The following is a 23,096-nucleotide window of genomic DNA, read 5'->3' on the forward strand; positions in this document are numbered from 1 at the left end:
GTATAGACTTCCTTATCTATCTCAAAGAGATCCATAAGTATTTCCACCTGTAGATTTTATTGCTTAAGGCAAAAAATCTTTCCTCTGTGAAAATAAAAGTGTGGATTAAAAAAATAAAAAGTCACCTGTTTGAAAGTATAGATATCTAAAAATACAATCAACATTTGGGAACTAAGCCCCTAGAAGGAATATAAATGCATTGAAGCGAGCCAAAAATTCCATACCCTTTTTTCCTTTAAGGCATTTTAGATTTATAAATGACAGAATGCATTGGTAAATCTTCAAGCTTTCAGTGCGGCCCCTGAGGGCTATTCCATAATAGTAAGAGTGAGGAACATTATATCAGTTCTTATAAAAATTTCCACCCAGTCTCAAATTACTTAAATCATTGATTAGATTTAGATCTTCCCTTAACCTCACTATCTTTCAGAAGCTAAATTACATCTCCTCTGGAGAAGACAATCTCCAGTAGAGTCATATCATTTTCATGTACAATATTTGGCATTCAGTTAAAAAGTTACTAAGTATAATAAAAAAACAGAACCAAGAAAAAGCACAGATAATAGAACTAGATCCACATATAAACTAAGTATTAGAGACAGAAAATTTATCAGAGAACTGGAGTCCACAGAAAGAATCAAATATTGATGTTAGAATTGAAAAAACACATCAATTAAAATTAAGAATTCAACATATATAGGGGCACCTGGGTGGATTAGTCGGTTAAGTGTCTAACTTTGGCTCAGGTCTTGATCTTATGGTTTGAGTTTGAGCCCTGCATCAAGCTCTGTGCTAACAGCCCAGAGCCTGCGGTCTGCTTCAGACTCTGTGTCTCCATCTCTATCTACCCCTTTCCACCCCCCCTGTCAAAAATAAATAAACATTAAAAAGTTAAAAAAAATTCAACATATAACTCATAGCAGGTTGGATACAAATAAAGAGTTGACAGGAAACTGGAAGACAGGTTGATTAGAAAATACCCAGCTAAAAGCACAGTGAGAAAGAGAATGGGAAACAAGACAAGACATAAATTACCAATATTAGAAATGACACAGGGGAAATCAATACAGATCCTACAGATGTCAAAATGGTAATAAAGGAATACTGTGAACAACTTTACACACAAAATTTGACAATTTAGATGAAACAGAATACTTCCTCTAAATGGATAAACTATAACAATTCTCCCAATGTGATATAGGTCACTCAAATAATTGTAATTATTAAGGAAATTTAACTCATAAATTAAAAATTCCTCCCAAAAGAAATCTCTAGGTCTAGATGTTTTCACTGGAAATTCCCACCAAATGTTTAAGGACGAATCAACACTAATTATACACAATGTCTTTCAGAAAATATAGGAGAAGGGAGTATTTTTGAATTCTTTTTATCAAGTTAGTATTGCTCTAATAGAAGAAAGACAGCACTAAAAAAAAAAAAGGAAAAGTACAGACAAATATTCTTCACAAATATAATGAAACACCCCTTAACAAAATATTAGCAATAAAATTTAGCATGAAAATAATTGCAACTCTGATCACGTGGGGTCTATTCCAGGGATCCAAGACTGGTTCAACATTTAAAACTCAGTCAATGTTATCCACCATATTTTAGTCTGAAGAAAAATCATTAATAATCATATCGATCTATGCAGAAAAAACATCTGACAAAACTCAGTAATCAGTCATGAAAATACTCTGAAAAAGAAAGTTATAGAGCTGAACTTCCTCACTTTTATATAGAACATCTAGAAAATCTCTATAGCTAAAATTATACTTTTGATGAAAGACTGCCTACTATCCCCCTAAAACCGGGAACAAAGGAAAGAATGCCCACTCTCACCACTCGGATCCAACACTGTGCTAGAGGTTCTACCCAGGGCAGTAAAGCATAAATAGTAAATAAAAGATATGCAGATCATAAAAGAAGAAATAAAACTGCTTTCATTTGCAGGTGACATGATTGTCTATATAGAAAATCCAAAGGAATTCACACACAAAAATTTGAAACTAATGCATGAATTCATCAAGTTTGCAAGATACAAAATAACGTACAAAAATCAATTGTTTTCTATACAATAGAATAAACATATAGACACCAAAATTAAAAATACAATACCATTTATATTTGCTAAAGAAATGAAATGTTTAGGTGTAAATTCAACAAAATACATACAGGACATGTACGATGAAAAGTATGCAACACTGATGAAAGAAAAAAGTTCTTCATGGAATTCTAAATAAATCAGTTATGTTCATGGATGGACTATCTAACACAGTAAAGATGTCACTTCTCCCCAAATTCAGACACAGATTTAATTAAATCTTGTCAAAATTCCAAAAATTTATTTTTGTATTTATAGACAAGCTTATTCTAACATTTAAATGGAGGGGCATCAGGGTGGCTCTGAAGTCAGCTAAGTGTCTTCAGCTCAGGTCATGATCTCATGGTTCATGAGTTTGAGCCCTGCATTAGGCTCTGTGCTGACAGCTCAGAGCCTGGACCCTGCTTTAGAGTCTGTGTCCTCCTCTCTCTCTGCCCCTCCCCTGCTTGCATTTTGTTTCTCTCTCTCTCAAAATGAACAAACATTAAAAAAATTTAAAAAATATTTAAATGGAAACAAAGGAACTAAGAAACTTTAGATAATAAGAAAAAAGTGGGAGGAATCAGCCTACCACATATCAAACGTAATAGTGATGAAGGAAGAGATACACAGGTTAATGGAATAGAATAGGGAGCCCCCAAATAGGCTCACATGCACCCAAATGATTTTTGATAAATGTGTGAAAAATTAAATGGAAATCATAGTTTAACAAATGTTATTGAAGCACTTGGACATCTACAAGTACAAAATTTATCCTTGACCCACATCTCACATGTATTAAGGTCAATGCCAAATGAATCATGACTTTAGATGTAAAGTGTAAAACTAAAAATTTCAGAAAACTATAAACATTTAAGATAAAATTTTCAGGATCTAGGGCTAGGCAATGAGTTTTTAAATTATTTTTTAAACATAATTTATGGCCAAATTGGCTAACATACAGTGTGTAAAGTGTGCTCTTGGTTTTTGGGGTAGATTCCTGTGGTTCATCGCTTACATACAATACCCAGTACTCATCCCAACAAGTGCCCTCCTCAATAGGCAATGAGTTTTAGACTTGACACCAAATACACAATCCATAAGAAAATGAATATGTGGGACTTCATCCAAATAAAAAACTTTTATCTTGCAGAACCCATTAAGATAATGAAAAGATAATAAACAGTACGAGAAAGAATATATAACTAACTCTCAAAACAACAGTAAAAAACAAACAAAACCCTATACACTTAGAAAATGAGCAAAACACTTGAACACACATTTCACTGAACATGATACACAGATGTCAATAAGCATAAGAAAGGATGTCAAAGGCAAATTAAAACAACAATGAGAATCTTAAGGTTTGCCTCCCTCTCTGTTTTTATCTCCTTTTTCTTTCCCTTCCCCTATGTTCATCTGTTTTGTTTCTTAATTTCCACATGAGTGAACTACGATATCTGTCTTTCTCTGATCGACTTGTATTTCACTTAGCATAATACATTCTAGTTCCATCCATGTTGTTTCAAATGGTCTTAAATACAGAGAACAAATAGAGGGTTGCTGGAGGAGAGGTGGGTGGAGGAAGGGGTAAATGGGTGATGGGAATCAGGGAGGGCACTTGTGATGAACACTGGGTATTGTATGTAAGTGATGAATTACTAAATTCTACTCCTGAAACCAATACTACACTATATGTTAACTAACCTGAAATAAAAAAACATAATGAAATACCACAACACATCTATCAGAATGGCTAAAATAAACATTAAAATAGTGACAACACAAATGCTGGGGAAGATGAGAGGAACTGGATCACTCATTCATTTTTGGTGGGAATGTAAAAAGATACAGCCATCCTGAAAAACAGTTTTGTAGTTTCTTCAAAAAACAAACATGCAACCATCATGAGTCAACAATTAAAATTAAAATCCTAGGCATTTATCCCATAGAACTTAAGATGTAGGTTCACACAAAAATATGTACACAAAGTTTCATAACAGCTTTATTCATAAAAGACAAAAACTGGGGGGGGGGGGCGCGGGGAACGAGGTGTCCTTCAATGGGTGAACAGTTAAACAAACTGTTTAACTACATCCCCATGATGGAACAGCTCATAACATATGATGGAATGAACTATGGAGAGACACCACACCAGAGAATTATGCTGAGTGAAATGCCAACCCCAGAAGTTTACATATTATATGATTCCATTTTTATGTCTTGAAATGATTAAGCTATACAAGTGGAGAACAGATTAGTGATTGCCAGGGTAGATAGGGAATGAAGAGAGCAGCAGGAATGATCCTTGTGGTGATGGAATGTTCTGTATCAATGTCAATATCCTGGTGGGGATATTGTACTATAGTTTTGCAAAGATGTTACCCTTGGTACACAGAATCTCTCAGTATTATTCTGCACAACACTAAAATGACAATTATCTCAAAACAAAAAGTTAAAGTATCAAATTCAGTGCTAATGGTTCTTATTCTCCTCCACTTCTAAAGGGAAAACAAAATCTACTTTAGTCCTCTTCAGAGATCTTTCAAACCTATCTTTCTTTCTTTCCTTCTTAACCTCTCTTGCCTGGATTATCACAATTGTATCCTAGCTGACTTCATTGACATTGGATCCCTCCCCTTTCGAATCATTCCCTCACATTTAATTCAGTTTGATAAGATTATATTTAATTATATGCTCATTATGTGCCAGGAATTGGGTTAGGTTCTAGAGATATAAAAGAAGTTCTGGCCTCTCCACAATTAGTTTCAGAGGCACATGAAAAATACGCTATTGTAATTCAGTGAGATAAATTCCATAAAAGAGGCATTCATCTAAATTGTGGAAGAAGAGGAAATGTAAACTGTTGTTTGGTAGGGCAGATGGCATTTTTCAGTTATTATAAGCTCATATCCTTTCTAAAGCACATACTCACTTATTTTGTGGTTCTGCTTAAAAAGTTAGCAATGATTTCCCCAGTGTTAATGTGTATACTATTTGAGAAGAAAGTTAGAGAGGAGAAATTATCTAGAAACAATTTCCTTGTTAGTAAACATTTTCTTATAGTTTGGGGAAAAGAGAGAGCAAGTTCTCGCTCTACCTTTACCCTAAAATTTTCAGTTAAAAAAGGCATGCAGTGTGGAATAGAGAGAAACCACGTAAAATTAGTAGAGTTCACTTATAAAAGGTTCTGTGTCTAAGCTAATGAGAGTACAAGATAGAAAAGTACATGTAGGGTTCTTAAAAAACAAAGTAGGACTGGCTAAGCCTAAACATTATCTCTCTACGACTTGATAATTTCTAGCTAATGAACTTTAAAATAATAACACTAAATTGAGAATGCTTATCAGTGGGGCTACTGTATTATTCTATTGTATTTTTCAGTCTTATTATCAATATAATAAAGCATATTTAATCATTTTACTTTTTTAATGTAAGCAGTATGTCATAGTTTTTTATTTATTTATGTATTTATTCATTTATTTTTGTTTTTTTTTTTTAAATTTTTTTTTCAGCGTTTATTTATTTTTGGGACAGAGAGAGACAGAGCATGAACGGGCGAGGGGCAGAGAGAGAGGGAGACACAGAATCGGAAACAGGCTCCAGGCTCTGAGCCATCAGCCCAGAGCCCGACGCGGGGCTCGAACTCACTGACCGTGAGATCGTGACCTGGCTGAAGTCGGACGCTTAACCGACTGCGCCACCCAGGCGCCCCAGTATGTCATAATTTTTTAAAAATAATGATTTTATTCTTTATCCTCTGTCCTTATTGTATGACCTTGGTTAACAAAGGCTTACCTACTATTTGTAGTGGAGGAAGAATAGGGATGATTATTCGTAGTCAGCCAACCTATTACTTGTAGGTTGTAGAATCAGTATCAGTATGATGTTTATAAAGAACAATTAACATTTCTGAAATGCATTTTTACAACAGAACCTCAATGACAGAAAAAAAAGAACCATACAAGCTTGCCAAAACTTCAGGCTATTTGCTAACTCAAGAACACTGTTCATCAGATCACAGTTAAAAAAAAAAAAAGTGCAGTCTCTGGGAAGAGAACAAACAGACTTTATGGTCAGAGAGGTAATGCAGTGCAGTGAGTGGTTAAGTTTGCAGATGTCAGCAGAACAGATTAAAGTCTCTCTTTATTACATGCCTGATACGGGGCAAATTACAGCTTCCTTAAATGCCAGTACCCTTCATTTAACTGATGTTATGAATAAAAATATCTACTATAGGGTGACTGGGTGGCTCAGCTGGTTAAGCGTCTGACTTGAGCTCAGGTCATGATCTCACAGTTCATGGGCACGAGTCCTGCTTTGGACTCTGTGATGACAGCTCAGAGCCTAGAGCCTGGAGCCTGCTTTGGATTCATTGTCCCCCTCCCTCTCTGCCTCTCCCACAGTCGCACTTTGCCTGTCTGTCTTTCAAAAATAAGTAAACATTATGGGGCTCCTGGGTGGCGCAGTCGGTTAAGCGTCCGACTTCAGCCAGGTCACGATCTCGCGGTCCGTGAGTTCGAGCCCCGCGTCGGGCTCTGGGCTGATGGCTCAGAGCCTGGAGCCTGTTTCCGATTCTGTGTCTCCCTCTCTCTCTGCCCCTCCCCCGTTCATGCTCTGTCTCTCTCTGTCCCCCCCAAAAATAAATAAACGTTAAAAAAATTTAAAAAAATAAGTAAACATTAAAAAAAATTAAAAAAATATATCAGGGTGATTGCTCAGATTAAATAACACGCAGGTAAAGTGCTTAGCTGAGTTCTTGTCAAAACCAAGGGCTCAGTAAATGTAAACTATTATTGCTAGTATCTTAAAAACAAATGTATTCAGAGGAACTAGCCCATTAAGTCTTTAGTTACACTGTAGCCAAATATACCATTAAGACCTTCTTTGCAAATCATACAACCAGATCTTCATCTAAGAGCAGTCTTTTTTTACTTAAAGAGTCTTACCTTGCACTTCCTTAAGTGTGTGTTTGTCAGACTCTAGCATACTCCTAAGATGTTTTAGGAAAATCAGGGTCAAATTAGAATTCCCAGAAATAGATAAAGGCACTATAGTTTGACCATATTGATTCAAATCCATTTGTCTGGCCTTTTCATCATTATTATGTAAAAAATTTTCAGCCTTTAAGAGAAGAGTAAAGGAACCTAGAAGTGCCAGCATCTGTAGCAAAATCAATTTCCAATTCCTCCAACTGAACAGTGCCCTCTTTATGAACATGGCACAGAACTGCTGGTGGTAGAGGGAATACTAAAGAAGGAGAAAAAAAAACACCGTGTTACAATATTCATGGACCCAAACAGATCATTCATGATGACATTCATTAAGATGAATGAACACTCTGGAATTTTATAGAAGACACATAAAATTTACCTACATAAATACTTAGAATCTAAGCATAGTGTGATACTACCTGAGAGTTTGATCAGTCTTTTCTTTATAAGGCAGGGGTCAACAAACTATGACCTATTTTTGTAAACCAAATTTTCCTGGAACACAGCTATACCCATTCATTTCTGTATTGTCTATGGTTGCTTTTTTGGAGTGACTGCAAGAGAGACCAAGTGGGCAACCTGCCTCAAATATCTATTATCCCTTTCTGCAAGTTTGCTAGCCACTGTTGTAAGGTATTAAATATGGTGTTTAAGGTCTGGATTTTCATATAACACACTTAAAATCTCAACAGGATGATTTTCCCCAGACTCCTGACAGTCAAAATACAAACAAACAAACAGGTTCCTTATAGAAGGAAGAGATAATTAGAAGAAGAAGCAAAGAAATGCTGGGCAACTCACTTCCCATGGGAAGGGACTTCCCATGCTGAGGATCGCACTGATTAAGGAAAGATCCCTTATGCAGTATGAATACCCACAGCAAAAACTTAAAACACTGGGCATGCTTGATTACTAAAAACCATGCTCTTTCCAGTTCTCTTTAGCTTCAGTGAACTACCAAATTTCCGGGTTAGCAATTTGAGAGAAAAGAAAAGAATTCTAAGACAGAAAAAAGAACTAAGGAATAGCAATGGTGAGAGTGACCTTTATCTAGACCTCATCACTTCTGCACTGGGAAATTAATTAGTTCGTGGTACAGACTGCTCCCTAACTGGTGGGGTGCAGTGGCTAAGAATGCCACACCATCTTTGTTCAAGTAGTAAAAGAAGATGTACCTCTTGTGCACCAATCAAATAAATATTCATAAGGTTTCTTAGCAAAGGTGCTTACCCCAGTATTAAACATAATAGCAGGACTTTCGTTCATGGTGGAACACTGTGCTCTCTCATTGCTTGACATATTCCTATTCTGGTTCTTAACTGAGACTTCACTCATCACAGAGGGAGGTGGAGTTTGGGTAGCTGGGATATCTACTTGTGAATCTTCCATATTATTGACTCTGCATAAAAATAGAACACAGCATTTAATTTCAATTCTATCCCATGTCTTATTTGAAGAATGTGAGTCACAACATTCAACTCAGAAGCCTCCTTGGTTTGCTTATTGACTTGGCAGGGGGCATTATATGGAGGCAACAGGGTAACTCGGGTAGAGTAGTGGTTCCCAAACACCAGTCACAGGACTGCTGCGAGACATAGTAAATCTAGGAAAACTAGTGCAAGGTATTGAATGCTTCATTAGGTTGAACTGATTCAAGTTAAAGATTAACATCTTAGTCATATTTTGAGTATATCAAAATATCTGCTCCTATTTTGAAATGATGGCAGTATTTTTTCAGTGTTGCTGTAAAACAAATCATGTCAGTTCCCTCCTCCTCGCACCTCTTAAATTTCTAATGTGTGACTCTGAGCCTGGTGAGTGTACAGAAGGGACCAAGATATGGTCCTCCCCCCACCCCCTGGCTATGGTTTTTATTTTCCCTATGTATCCTTGCTCACCTAAAAAATACTTCTTCCATGGTAGTAACAGAGGCACCAAAGCTAGCAATGCCTAACTCATACCGTCTCTTTTCCAGATCAGTAAACAGAGCTTCAAAGCTAGAATAAGAATTAGAATAAAAGTAAGAAGGGGAAGGGAAATGGGGAAGGGGAGGAGTAAATGTTAGCACCAAATCAGAAGATTTTCCTACTTACATATTTTTATTTTGAACTGATTTCCCCCCAGCAGTGGGGAAAATGTAGCTCATTCTTCACTTCAATACTTATAATGGAACCCACAGACTGCTGCAGCAAATTGTTTCCCATTCTACTTAATTCTTGAAAACACGTAATTCTGGTCTTCTAAAACTACAAAAAGACTATATATGCTAATGACTCTAGGGCACATGAGTTAATTTATCATGCACATATACAGGCTATGGTTCTTATTCAGTAAGTTTAAAAAAAGGGCGGTGCCTGGGTAGCTCAGTCAGTTGATGTCTGACTCTTGGTTTTGGCTGAGGTCATAATTCCAGGGTTGTGGGATTGAGCCTGGTACCAGGCTCCACACTGACAGCACGGAGCCTGCTTGGGATTCTCCCTCTCCCTCTCTCTCTGCCCCTTCCTCACTCATGCACTCTCTTACTGGAAATAAACTTAAAAAAACAACAAGAACAACAAAAAAAACATATTCCAATTAGCAGGGAAAAAGTCACTCAAAAATAGAAAATGGAGTAGGTATAGTAAAGATTATATGCAGAGAAGAACATACAGTTTCAGTAATCAAGAAAAGCCATGGAAATTGAGCCAGATGCAATGTAGAGACATCAAGAGTGGGTTTAAAAATTTTTTTTAATGTTTATTTTTATTTTTGAGAGAGGGGGAGAGAGAAAGGCAGGGGCAGAGAGAGAGGGAGACATAGAATCTGAAGCAGGCTCCAGGCTCTGAGCTGTCAGCGCAGAGCCCAACATGGGGCTCGAACTCACAAACCTCAAGATCATGACCTAGGCCAAAGTCAGAAGCTTAACCAACTGAGCCACCCAGGTGCCCCAGAGACATCAAGAGTTTTAAAGAATAGTTTTCCTGGGAAGATTTTACAGTACTTCATGTTTAAAAGATGATCTTTTCCAAAACCCTCCAGGTCTCAAAACCATGGGATATATTCCCAATGAGGAGCAAGTGAAGTGTTTGCCCCTCTCAGTGTTGGAGGAACTCAAAATTCACTCTTTTGGAAGATAAAAATTTCCTCCATATTTAAACTTAAATTGTTTTCCATTCAATACATCTAGTTTTGCACATTCGTTCTAAACTTACACCCTTAGTTATATAGAACATGTATAATCTACCTACATGACAGCCTTCACATGTTTTAAGTCCATTTCTTCTGGGTGCTTCTTCATTCCTAGTGCTTGACTTTTCAGCTAGGATTCACACATTTTCTTTTTTTTCTTTAATTTTAGTTAAGAAATTAATATGTATGCATCATAAAATATTTAGAGATGAATTATAAAAATATAAACATCATCACAATACCAGGCCCCAAAGACACCGACTGTTAATACACTATAATTTGGCATATTTATTTGTTTTTGTTTGCTTTGACTTTATACAATACATCACAAAATTAAACTTGTATAATGCTTTAAATGCACAAATATAGCACTAACTGGAGACAAATACCCATTAACAGTTTAACAAATAAATTATGGTATGATATGATACAATAACATCTAAGTAAAATGTAGATTTTTCCTCAGTTATCTTAAAAATAGGAAATCCTTGGGGCGCCTGGGTGGCTCAGTCGGTTAAGCGGCCGACTTCAGCTCAGGTCACGATCTCGCGGTCCGCGAGTTCGAGCCCAGCGTCGGGCTCTGGGCTGATGGCTCAGAGCCTGGAGCCTGCTTCTGATTCTGTGTCTCCCTCTCTCTCTGCCCCTCCCCCGTTCATGCTCTGTCTCTCTCTGTCTCAAAAATAAATAAAACGTTAAAAAAAAATTAAAAAAAAAAAAAGGAAATCCTAAAAGTCCTACCATAAACAGCTGACCAAAGATTCAGATAAACAAAACAAGATTCAGAACACTATTACGATAGGATTTCATTTCTGTAAAACTAATTATTATTATTGTATCTATGTCAGTATATGTATGCAATGTACAATATATTGTATTCATGTCAGTATATGCATGTAATGATCCTGAGAAATATACACAGAAATTTTCCCAGTGATTATGGGAGACATTCACTTTCTATTTCATACACTTCAGAACTAAATAAGCTTTTTGATTCTGTAGCTGAGCAAACTTTAGGCTCCTTAGTGATAATCAGTAAAGAAAAAAGATAATAGGTAAAAAAAATTATTGTATGAGCCAATCATAATGTGAAGAACATGTATTTTTCTCATTATATAAGTTTTATTATGTATAATATATAAAATAGTATATATTTAACAAATATAATTATATACATTCTATATATTATATTTGAGATAAATACAAAAAATATAAAAAAGAAATAAAAGTGACCATCTTGAGTATAGCTGTTTTTCTTATATGTCTTGTTATTTATTATATACAATATACAATACGTGTTATCTATAATACACATAAATATATATTTAATAAGTATATAGATAAAATTATAAAGATAATATATAGTCTACTTAAGAGGAGAATACAGAAAAATATAAAAACAGAAAAAATGTGACCATCTAGAGTATACTACTGTTGACATTTGATGTATTCTACCCATTACGAAGTTTTTTTCATTACATATGTTTTTAAATTTTTTTTTTCAACGTTTATTTATTTTTGGGACAGAGAGAGACAGAGCATGAATGGGGGAGGGGCAGAGAGAGAGGGAGACACAGAATCGGAAACAGGCTCCAGGCTCTGAGCCATCAGCCCAGAGCCTGACGCGGGGCTCGAACTCACGGACCGCGAGATCGTGACCTGGCTGAAGACGGACGCTTAACCGACTGCGCCACCCAGGCGCCCCAATGTGATAAGTTTAAAGAAGTGCTTTACCTTTATGTCTCCTTCAAGAGAGACTGTGCATTTCACATGGATCACAAATGTCACAATGGGCCAAAGCACTCATCTGGCTCCCAACTTTACTGAATGAGTCAACCACCATGCATCTCTGAGGTTACATATCTAGATTTTTATTTCTAATTCTCCATGGTATTTCATTCTCTTATTCCAGAAGATGACTAGGATTTTGGTTCCATTCTGGTGCCTGATCACACTATACCATGCTGCTGATTCTCAAGAACTTGCAGATTTACTAGAAAAGGGGGCATTAAAGTCCTTCATATTCTTCTTGAATATGACAAGTGGATTTACTTTAGGAAATACTACATCAACTACTTACTTGTATATTACAAGAAGATAAAAATATCATACTCTGAAAGTCTCTGATAAGTACGTTTAGTTTCCATTTCCCTTTATTAGGATGGTTGTCTTAGGTAAAGTTATTATTCTTTGTGATTCCCTTTGATGAAAAACTTGCCTAGCTAGTGTAGTCAAACTGCCTATTTACTCGAAGTTCTTGTCACCTTGACTTCAAGAGCCACCACTAAATTTTTATCTCATTATATTTATATTTCCATTCACTTCACTCACCAGACAAGTTTTACTCTACCAATACCATCCATTATAGCCAATTAAAACCAGGAATCTATAGCCAAAACAGCATCCTTCTTTTCAGTGCAAGTGATAGCAATGACTGGAGTTTTGGTTTGTTAAATAAACTCTATTTGCTATGCCTGAAGAAACCAGAAAAAGCAATAATAACATCCGGTTATCTAAACATAAATCATTTTACATTCTTTGGACTCATACCTGTGTGTATACTCTTTGGGTAGAAGAAAAGATATTTCATTATTAACATTCTTCTCCAAAGTGGCTTCTGGTATATGATACTGAATAAATTTTAAGATTTCTTCAACATTGCAGTGAGCTTCCTTCACCATGACCATGTGGTATCCCACACCTGAGAAAATCCATTTAGAAGAATGAATAAAACAATTTTATATTTCCAATATTCTTGTGAGACCACACTTGGCTTTCCATGGTTTGTGTGAGGTAGAAGATAAGGCATGCTAATCATATGATTACAAGTCTAAGAAATCTAGTAAATACTTCTTTTGTAATTTCATTAATTTTCTTAGGGGCTGAGAGAACAGAGATAGGGAAAAATCTCTGTTACATAGTCTCTTGTTCTACTGACAATAAAATCTGAGAAAACAAGGTTAATATTCATTAAACAGATACACATTTGGTGCCTATTATATGTAAGGGGGTAAATTAATCAGATACAAGTCCTTTCTTTCAGAGATCTGAGAAACCTTTCCAAAGTAGTCTCCACCTCCACTACCTGCACTGCCCTAGGCTCTCAAAGGTGCGGCTGGGGGGTGGGGGGTGGGGGAAGGGTAAGGCAGTAAAAACAAAGAAACAAACACACAAATGAACAAAAATGCCATCAAGGCTCTTCAGAACTTTGTGAAAACATTGCAGTGGTACTCTGATAGCTCAGGACAGGACAAAAAAGCTAAGAAAAATACTTCTGAGGTACATCAGTCCTTTATTACAATGGGCCTTTAAAGGGTAGGAAGAGGGCAGCAGCATAGAGAGAAAACCTTTGAGGTAAAGAAAATAGTTTAGAAATGGAAAGCAAAGAGCATTTGTCAGATCTAAAAGCTGGGAACTGAATTATAGCTTCAAGAGATCCCAATGATCTCATTCATATACAGATCCCATCCTCTGCTAAGAGCAAAATCCTGATCCTATTACTAACACACTTGAAGACAGTGATAAAGAGAATCTAAATAAAGGTGTAATACATCCCAATATTCGCTCAAATACAGGTTATATTAACTCAGTCTTCCATAAACGTGGCCTAATAGACCAGGGTATACCATTTACTGAGGATAATTATCAATTACTTTAGTCTGCACTATTATTTTATTCACAAATTTAATTATAAAAATGAAAAAAATGCAAGGAAACTAGAAAATATAACACTAAATGGGATGGAAAAAATCAAGAGAAGCAGACACAGAAATGTTTTCCAATAAGAAAACATATATATCCAGAATATGGCTCTATTAAATGGGGATCTATATAACTTACCTGACAGAGAATTTAAAATAACATGATAAAGATGCTCCCAAGGTCAGGATACCAATGCATGAACAAAGTGAGAATTTCAACAAAGAAACGGAAAGCTTAAGAAGTACTGAAAAGAGGCTCGGAGGAGGAGCCAAGATGGCGAAACAGCATGGAAGTTTTTTGTGTGTCTCGCATCCATGAAATACAGCCAGACCAACACTAAACAATCCTACACACTTAGAAAACTGATTGCAGGATTAACACAACAATCTGCACAACCTGAACCACAGAAATCAGCTGTACGCAGCATGGAGAGGTGAATTTGGGGAATGAGAAGACGTGGAGGGTAGGGAGCTGCTTTTGCTGGCAGAGAGAGGGTGGAGACTGGGGAGGGGGGCAGAATACAGGAAAATCACCCCTCCCCAAAAGCAGCTGGAGAGAAAGTGGAAAATTGGAAACAGCCGCAGGGACTAAACTAAAAAGGAGAAAGGAGAAAGGAGAAGGTTTAAATTCCATTAGCATTGTAAACAAAGGGAGTGCAAAGCCTGCAACTCCTCAGCTCGATACCTGGTGGTGCTCTGGTGGGAAGGGTGAATCCCCAGGAACAGAGTGGGGTCTAGGAAGTTCTTGAGCCACACAGGGAAAAGTGGTTCCACTGCTGGAAGGACATTTGGTAGAGACTGTTCAAGCCACCTGGTCCCAGCAGATCCCAGAAAACAGTCACATTCACTGGTGCTGGAACAAGGTTGTTAAGTGTGAAGCCTGGTGCCAGATGTGTGTTGTGATTTTCCATAATCCCTGAAATGCTGCTGCTACACTATCTCGCAAACTTTTTCTGGGGCAGGCTGGCACTTGGCTGCAGTCTCAGGACACCGGCAGCAGCAGGGTCCAGCAAGTGTTCCTAGGTGCAGCCGACATTCGGCCATTGCTCATTCGGCCACTGCTTGGTGAGACCCTCCTGCAGAGGGGCGGAACAGGTCAAAGCCGCAGTCCTTCAGAAGTAAGGGGCTGGGGAAAACAGCTGCATCTGAGACAAAACTCAGGAGAGAGGTACTGCCTGGGGCCTGGTCACAGAGAGTGAAAAAGCAGGGAGTGGATGAAAGCTGAAGATAGAGGACGGGTGCATGATTGCTGATCTGGGAGAACAGACGGGGTAGCCGGGTGGCGCCATTTTCACCACTCCCAGGCATGTGCATACGTACCTATGAGCACTGCAACAATCCACCCCAGTAGGCTTGCAGTGCCTTCTAGGAGAGTGCAGCTGTTACACTGAGCCTGGGCCAACTTTGCTCTTCAAGAACACAAGTCTATCCACCAGCTTAGTTTATGGACTATAAAGTGCTACAGAGACTGATTTCTAGGGGAAAACAAAGTAATTTCAGCCCTACTTCAATATGTTAGCAGGTTCATCTATTCAATTTTCTTTCTTTTTTTTCTTTTTCTCTTTTGCACTTCTTTTTCTTGAATACAGAAAGAGAAAAAAATTCATTTTTATTTTTAATTTTTATTAACAATATTTTCCTTTAATTTTTATTACTATATTTTTTACTTTTCTGTAAATTTTTTCAAATTCTATTTTACCCCCATCATCTCATTTTAGTCTACTTCAGTGTATTTTTTTCAAATTCTCAAATGATTTCCTTTTTTTTCTGCTCCGACCTTTTTTTCTCTAATCTGTCAAACCACTTTCAACACCCAGACCAAAACACACCAAGGATCTAGCATCATCTATTTTATTTTTTTGTGTGTGTGTTTTTAATTTTTAATTTTAATATTTTTTTAATTTTAATTTTTTATTTTCAATTTTTCTACCTCATTAATTCCTTTTCTCCCTTCAAAATGACAAAACAAAGGAATTCACCCCAAAAGAAAGGGCACAAAGAAACGACAGCCAGGGATTTAACCAACACAGACACAAGCAAGATGTCTGAACCAGGATTTAGAATCACGATAATAAGAATACTAGGTGGGGTCAAAAATAGATTAGAATCCCTTTCTGCAGAGATAAAAGAAGTAAAAAATATCCAGAATGAAATTAAAAATGCTATAACTGAGCGGCAACCATGGATGGATGCAGCAGCGGCAAGGATGGATGAGGCAGAACAGAGAATCAGTGATATAGAGGACAAACTTATAGAGAATAATGAAACAGAAAAAAAAAAGAGGGAGATTAAGGCAAAAGAGCATGATTTAAGAATTACAGAAATCAGTGACTCCTTAAAAAGGAACAAAATCAGAATCATAGGGGTCCCAGAAGAGGAGAGAGAAATAGGGGTAGAAGGGTTATGTGAGCAAATCATAGCAGAAAACTTCCCTAACCTGGGGAAAGACACAGACATCAAAATCCAGGAAGCACAGAGAACCCCCATTAGATTCAACAAAAATCAACCATCAACAAGGCATATCGTAGTCAAATTCACAAAATAATCAGGCAAGGAGAGAATCGTGAAAGCAGCAAGGGAAAAAAAAGTCCCTAACCTACAAGGGAAGACAGATCAGGTTTGTGGCAGACCTATCCACAGAAACTTGGCAGGCCAGAAAGGAGTGGCAGGATATATTCAATGTGCTGAAACAGAAAAATATGCAGCCAAGAATTCTTTATCCAACAAGGCTGTCATTCAAAATAGAAAGAGAGAGAGAAAAAGTTTCTCAGACAAACAAAAACTAAAGGAGTTTGTGACCACTAAACCAGTCCTGCAAGAAATTTTAAGGGGGACTCTCTGAGGGGAGAAAAGATGAAAATATACATATAAAAATAAATAAATACCAAAAGCAACAAAGATTAGAAAGGACCAGAAAACACCACCAGAAATTCCAACTCTACAAGCATCATAATGGCAATAAATTCATATCTTTAATTACTCACTCTAAATGTCAGTGGACTCAAGGCTCCAATCAAAAGACACAGGATAACAGAATGGATAAGAAAACAAGATCCATCTATATGCTGTTTACAAGAGACCCACTTTAGACCTAAAGACACCTTCGGATTGAAAATAAGGGATGGAGAACCATCTATCATGCTAATGGTCAACAAAAGAAAGCCGGAGTAGCTATACTTGTATCAAACAATCTAGACTTTAATTTTTTTTCAACATTTATTTATTTTTTGGGACAGAGAGAGACAGAGCATGAACGGGGGAGGGGCAGAGAGAGAGGGAGACACAGAATCAGAAACAGGCTCCAGGCTCTGAGCCATCAGCCCAGAGCCTGATGCGGGGCTCGAACTCACGGACCGCGAGATCGTGACCTGGCTGAAGTCAGACGCTTAACCGACTGCGCGACCCAGGCGCCCCAAACAATCTAGACTTTAAAATAAAGACTGTATCAAGACAAGCAGAAGGGCATTATATCATAATCATGGGGTCTATCCACCAAGAAGACCTAACAGTTGCAAACATTTATGCACAAAATGTGACAGCACCCAAATATATAAATCAATTAATCACAAACATAAACAAACTCATCAATAGTAATACCATAATAGTAGGAGACTTCAACACCCCACTCTGAGCAATGGACAGATCATCTAATAAAAAAAATCAACAAGGAAACAATGGCTTTGAATGAAACACTGGACCAGATGAACTTAACAGATATATTCAGAACATTTCATCTTGAAGCAGCAGAATATACATTCTTCTCCAGTGCACATGGAATGTTCTCCAGAATAGACCATATACTGGGACAAAAATCAGCCCTAAGTAAGTACAAAAAGATCGAGATCATACCATGCATATTTTCAGACCACAATGCTACGAAACTCAAAATCAACCACAAGAAAAAGTTTGGAAAGGTAACAAATACTTGGAGACTGAAGAACACCTACTAAAGAATGAATGGGCTAACCAAGCTGTTAAAGAGCAAATTAAAAAGTATATAGAAGTCAATGAAAATGATAACACCACAACCCAAAACCTCTGGGACGCAGCAAAGGTGGTCATAAGAGGAAAGTATATAGCAATCCAGGCCTTTCTAAAGAAGAAAGGGGATCTCAGATACACAACCTAACCTTACACCTTAAGGATCTGTAAAAAGAACAGCAAATAAAACCCCAAACCAGCAAAAGACAGGAAATAATAAAGTTTAGAGCAGAAATTAATGCTATCAAAACTAAAAACACAGCAGAACATATTAATGAAACCAGAACCTGGTTCTTTGAAAGAATTAACAAAATTGATAAAACAGTAGCCAGTTTGATCAAAAGAAAAAGGAAAGTCTCCAAATAAATAAAATCAAGAATGAAAGAGGAGAGATCACAACCAACACAACAGAAATAAAAACAATAATAAGAGAATATTATGAGCAATTATATGCCAACAAAACAGGCAATCTGGAAGAAATGGACAAATTCCTAGAAACATATACACTACCAAAAGTGAAACAGGAAGAAATAGAAAATTTGAACAGACCCATAACCAGTAAGGAAATCGAATTAGTAATCAAAAATCTGCCAAAAAATGACCCAGGGCCAGATGGCTTTCCAAGGGAATTCTACCAAACATTTAAGGAAGAGTTAACACCTATTCTCTTGAAGCTGTTCCAAAAAATAGAACAGAAGGAATACTTCCAAACTCTTTCTATGAAGGCAGCATTACCCTGATTCCAAAACCAGACAGAGACCCCCACTAAAAAGGAGAACTATAGACCAGCTTCCCAGATGAACATGGACACAAAAATCCTCAACAAGACATTAGCCAACCAGATCCAACAATACATTAAAAAAATTATTCACCACGACCACGTGGGATTTATAACTGGGATGTAGGGCTGGTTCAATATCCACAAAACAATTAACATGATTGATCACATCAATAAAAGAAAGGACAAGAACCATATGATCCTCTCAATAGATGCAGAGAAAGCATTTGACAAAATACAGCATCCTTTCTTAATAAAAGCCCTCAAGAAAGTAGGGATAAAAGGAGCATACCTCGAGATCATAAAAGCTATATATGAATGACCCAATGCTAATATCATCCTCAATGGGTAAAAAATGAGAGCTTTCCCCCTAAGGTCAGGAACAAGACAGGGATGTCCACTCTCACCACTGTTACTCAACATAGTATTGGAAGTCTTAGCCTCTGCAATCAGACAACACAAAGAAATAAAAGGCATCCAAATCGGCCAGGAGGAGATCAAACTTTCACTCTTCGCAGATGACATGATACTCTCTATGGAAAACCCAAAAGATTCCACCAAAAAACTGCTAGAAATGATCCATGAATTCAGCAAGGTTGCAGGATATCAACACACAGAAATTGACTGCATTCTTATACAGCAACAATGAAGCGACAGAAATATCAAGGAATCGATCCCATTCACAGTTGTACAAAAAACCATAAAATACCTAGGAATAAATCTAACCAAAGAGGTGAAAAAAACTATACACTGAAAACTATAGAAAGCTTATGAAAGAAATTGAAGAAGACACAAAAAAATGGAAAAATATTCCATGTTTCTGGATAGGAGGAACAAATATTGCTAAAATGTCAATACTACCCAAAGCAATCTACATATTCAATGTAATCCCTATCAAAGTAACACCAGCATTCTTCACAGAGATAGAACAAATAATCCTAAAATTTATTTGGGACCAGAAAATACCCTGAATAGTCAAAGTGATCTTGAAAAAGAAAACCAGGGGCGCCTGGGTGGCGCAGTCGGTTAAGCGTCCGACTTCAGCCAGGTCACGATCTCGCGGTCTGTGAGTTCGAGCCCCGCGTCGGGCTCTGGGCTGATGGCTCAGAGCCTGGAGCCTGTTTCCGATTCTGTGTCTCCCTCTCTCTCTGCCCCTCCCCCGTTCATGCTCTGTCTCTCTCTGTCCCAAAAATAAATAAACGTTGGAAAAAAAAATTTTTTTTTTAAATTAAAAAAAAAAAAAAAGAAAAAGAAAACCAAAGCAGGAGGCATCACAGTCCCAGACTTCAAGCTATACTACAAAGCTGTAATCATCAAGACAGTAAGGTACTGGCACAAAACAGACACTCAGATAAATGGAACAGAATAGAGAACCCAGAAATGGACCCACAAATGTATGGATAACTCATCTTTGACGAAGCAGGAAAGACTATCCAATGGAATAAAGACAGTGTCTTCAGCAAGTGGTGCTGGGAAAACTAGACAGTGACATGCAGAAGAATGAACCTGGACCACTTTTTTACACCAGACACAAAAATAAACTCAACATGCATGAAAGACCTAAATGTAAGACAGGAAGCCATCAAAATCCTCGAGGAAAAATCAGGCAAAAACCTCTTTGATCTTGGCCGAAGCAACTTCTTACTCAACACCTCTCCAAGGCAAGGGAAACAAAAGCAAAAATGAACTACTGGGACCTCATCAAAATAAAATATTCTGCACAGCGAAGGAAACAATCAGCAAAACTAAAAGGCAACTGACAGAATGGGAGAAGATATTTGCAAGTGACATATCAGATAAAGGGTTAGTATCCAAAATCTACAAAGAACTTATCAAACTCAACACCCAAAAAACAAATAATCCAGTGATGAAATGGGCAAAAGACATGAATAGACACTTCTCCAAAAAGACATCCAGATGGCCAACCAACACATGAAAAAATGCTCAACATCACTCATCATCAGGGAAATATAAATCAAAACCACCATGAGATACCACCTCAGACCTGTCAGAATCACTAAGGTTAACAATTCAAGCAACAACAGATGTTGGTGAGGATGCAGAGAAAGAGGATCTCTTTTGCATTGTTGGTGGGAATGCAAGCTGGTGCAGCCACTCTGGAAAACAGTATGGAGGTTCCTCAAAAACTAAAAATAGAACTACCCTACGACCCAGCAATTACACCACTGGGCATTTATCCATGGGATAGAGGTGTGCTGTGTCGAAGGGACACATGCACCCCCATGCTTATGGCAGCACTATCAACAATAGCCAAAGTATGGAAAGAACACAAATGTCCATCATGGATGAATGGATAAAGAAGATGTGCTGTGTGTACACACACACACACACACACACACACACACACACACACACACACGGAGTATTACTCGGCAATCAAAAAGAATGAAATCTTGCCAATTGCAACTATGTGGATGGAACTAGAGGGTATTATGCTAAGCAAAATTAGTCAGAGAAAGACAAATATCATATGGATTCACTCATATGAGGACTTTAAGACAAAGAACAGATGAACATAAGGGAAGGGAAGCAAAAACAATATAAAAACAGGGAGGGGGACAAAACATAAGAGACTTTTAAATATGAAGAGCAAACAGAGGGCTACTGGAGGGGTTGTGGGAGGGGAGGATGGGCTAAATGGGTAAGGGGCATTAAGGAATCTACTCCTGAAATCACTGTTTCACTATATGCTAACTAATTTGGATGTAAATTAAAAAAAAAAAAAAAGAAGTACCAAAAAGAAGTTGCAGAGCTGAAGAATACAGTAACTGAATTGAAAAATTCATTAGACAGGTTCAAAAGTGGACTACATAAAGTGGACAAAAGGATGGGTGACCTCAAAGTCAAGTCATTAATTGGCCAAGTGAATTAATTAGTCAAGTGAATAATTTCACTCAGAGGAACAAAAGAAAACAAAAAAGAATGAAAAAAAGTAAATAAAGCCCAAGAGACTTATGGAATATCACTAAGTAGAGCAATAAATGCAATATAAGAGTCCCATATGGGGAGAAAGTGGGGAGAGTTAGAAAGTTTATTCAAAGAAATAATGGCTGAAAACTTCCGAACCAAGAAAAAGAAATGGACATTCTGGGTCACAAATGCAAAAGATCTATACTAGATGAATCCAAAGGTATCTACAATAAAACACATTATAATCCAATAGTAAAAAGTCAAAGACAAAGAGAGGGTTTTGAAAAGCAAGTTGTCACATACAAGGGAACACACATGAGACTATTAGCTGATTTTTCAGCAGAAACCTGAAAAGATGGCTAGAAGGGAATGATGAGATATATTCAAAGTACTGAAAGAAAAAATTACCAAGAATACTATACATGGCAAAGCGTCTTTCAAAAATTAAGGAGAAAGATTTTACTAGACAAACAAAAGCTAAGAGAGTTTACTACCACTATATCTGCATTATAAGAAATGCTAAAGGGAGTTATTCAAATTGAAAAGAAAGGATGATTTAAAGAAACGGAAAGAAAGGATGGTAAACAGTAATACAAAGTCATATGAAAGTATAAATCTCACAGGTAGTGTTAAATATACAGACAAATACAGAATAATTTATATTGTATGGGTAATACAATATAATAATTTATAATAATTTATACAATAATTATACAATAAATACAATTTATACAATAAATACAATAATTTATATTGTAATGGGTAAATTACTTAAAGAAACTTGTTTTTAATCTTTCTTTATTTTGAGAGAGAGAAAGAGTGTGAGCAAGGGTGGATCTGAGGGGAGGGAAACACAGAATCAGAAGTAGGCTCCAGGCACTGAGCTATCAGCACAGAGCCCAACGCGGGGCTCAAACTCACGAATCGTGAGATCATGACTGAGCCGAAGTTGGATGCTTAACTGACTGACCCACCCAGGCACCCCTAAATTACTTTTAATTCTACTATAAAAGTTAGAAGATAAAAGCATTAAACACTATAACTAAAAAGTGTTACATTTTTACAAAAAAGTATAACTAAATAATAAGATACACAATACACAACACAAATAGATATAAATCTGATATCAATAACTAAAGTTTTATGAGGGCAGTAAAGAAAACAGTTTTTTATATTCAATGGAGGTTAAGTTGTTATCAGCTTATAATATACTGTTATATTTTATGTACGTCCCATGATAACCACAAAGAAAATATGCCTAGAAATTACACAAAAGAAAAAGAAAGAAATCAAAACATATCAATACAAAAATTAGTAAAAAGGAAAGGAAGACAGCAAGAGATGAAAAGAAGGACATAAGAACTTCAAGGCAAATGGGACATGATTAACAATAGTACTTCCTTATCAAAATCTGTGTTAAATAAAAACTGATTAAACTCTCCAATCAAGAGCAGAACGGAGTC

The 23,096-nt window shown here is 36.9% G+C and overlaps 1 protein-coding gene across 1 annotated transcript in view; it reads right to left on the minus strand.

Annotated features, from left to right (window-relative positions):
- LOC121019812 (ATP-binding cassette sub-family A member 3-like) overlaps window positions 1-23,096 on the minus strand; it is a 130,241-nt gene that overhangs the window by 55,451 nt on the left and 51,694 nt on the right. Inside the window, exons 6-9 of the mRNA XM_040459623.1 lie at window positions 12,793-12,974; window positions 8,976-9,074; window positions 8,308-8,476; window positions 7,033-7,333 (exon numbers count right to left, since the gene is read on the minus strand). Coding sequence (XP_040315557.1) covers window positions 7,033-7,333; window positions 8,308-8,476; window positions 8,976-9,074; window positions 12,793-12,974 — 751 coding nt within the window. The remainder of the gene's footprint in view (window positions 1-7,032; window positions 7,334-8,307; window positions 8,477-8,975; window positions 9,075-12,792; window positions 12,975-23,096) is intronic.

Source organism: Herpailurus yagouaroundi, unplaced genomic scaffold, assembly GCF_014898765.1.
Source record: "Herpailurus yagouaroundi ecotype Mexico unplaced genomic scaffold, PumYag 222, whole genome shotgun sequence".
In the NCBI taxonomy this organism is placed as follows: domain Eukaryota; kingdom Metazoa; phylum Chordata; class Mammalia; order Carnivora; family Felidae; genus Herpailurus; species Herpailurus yagouaroundi.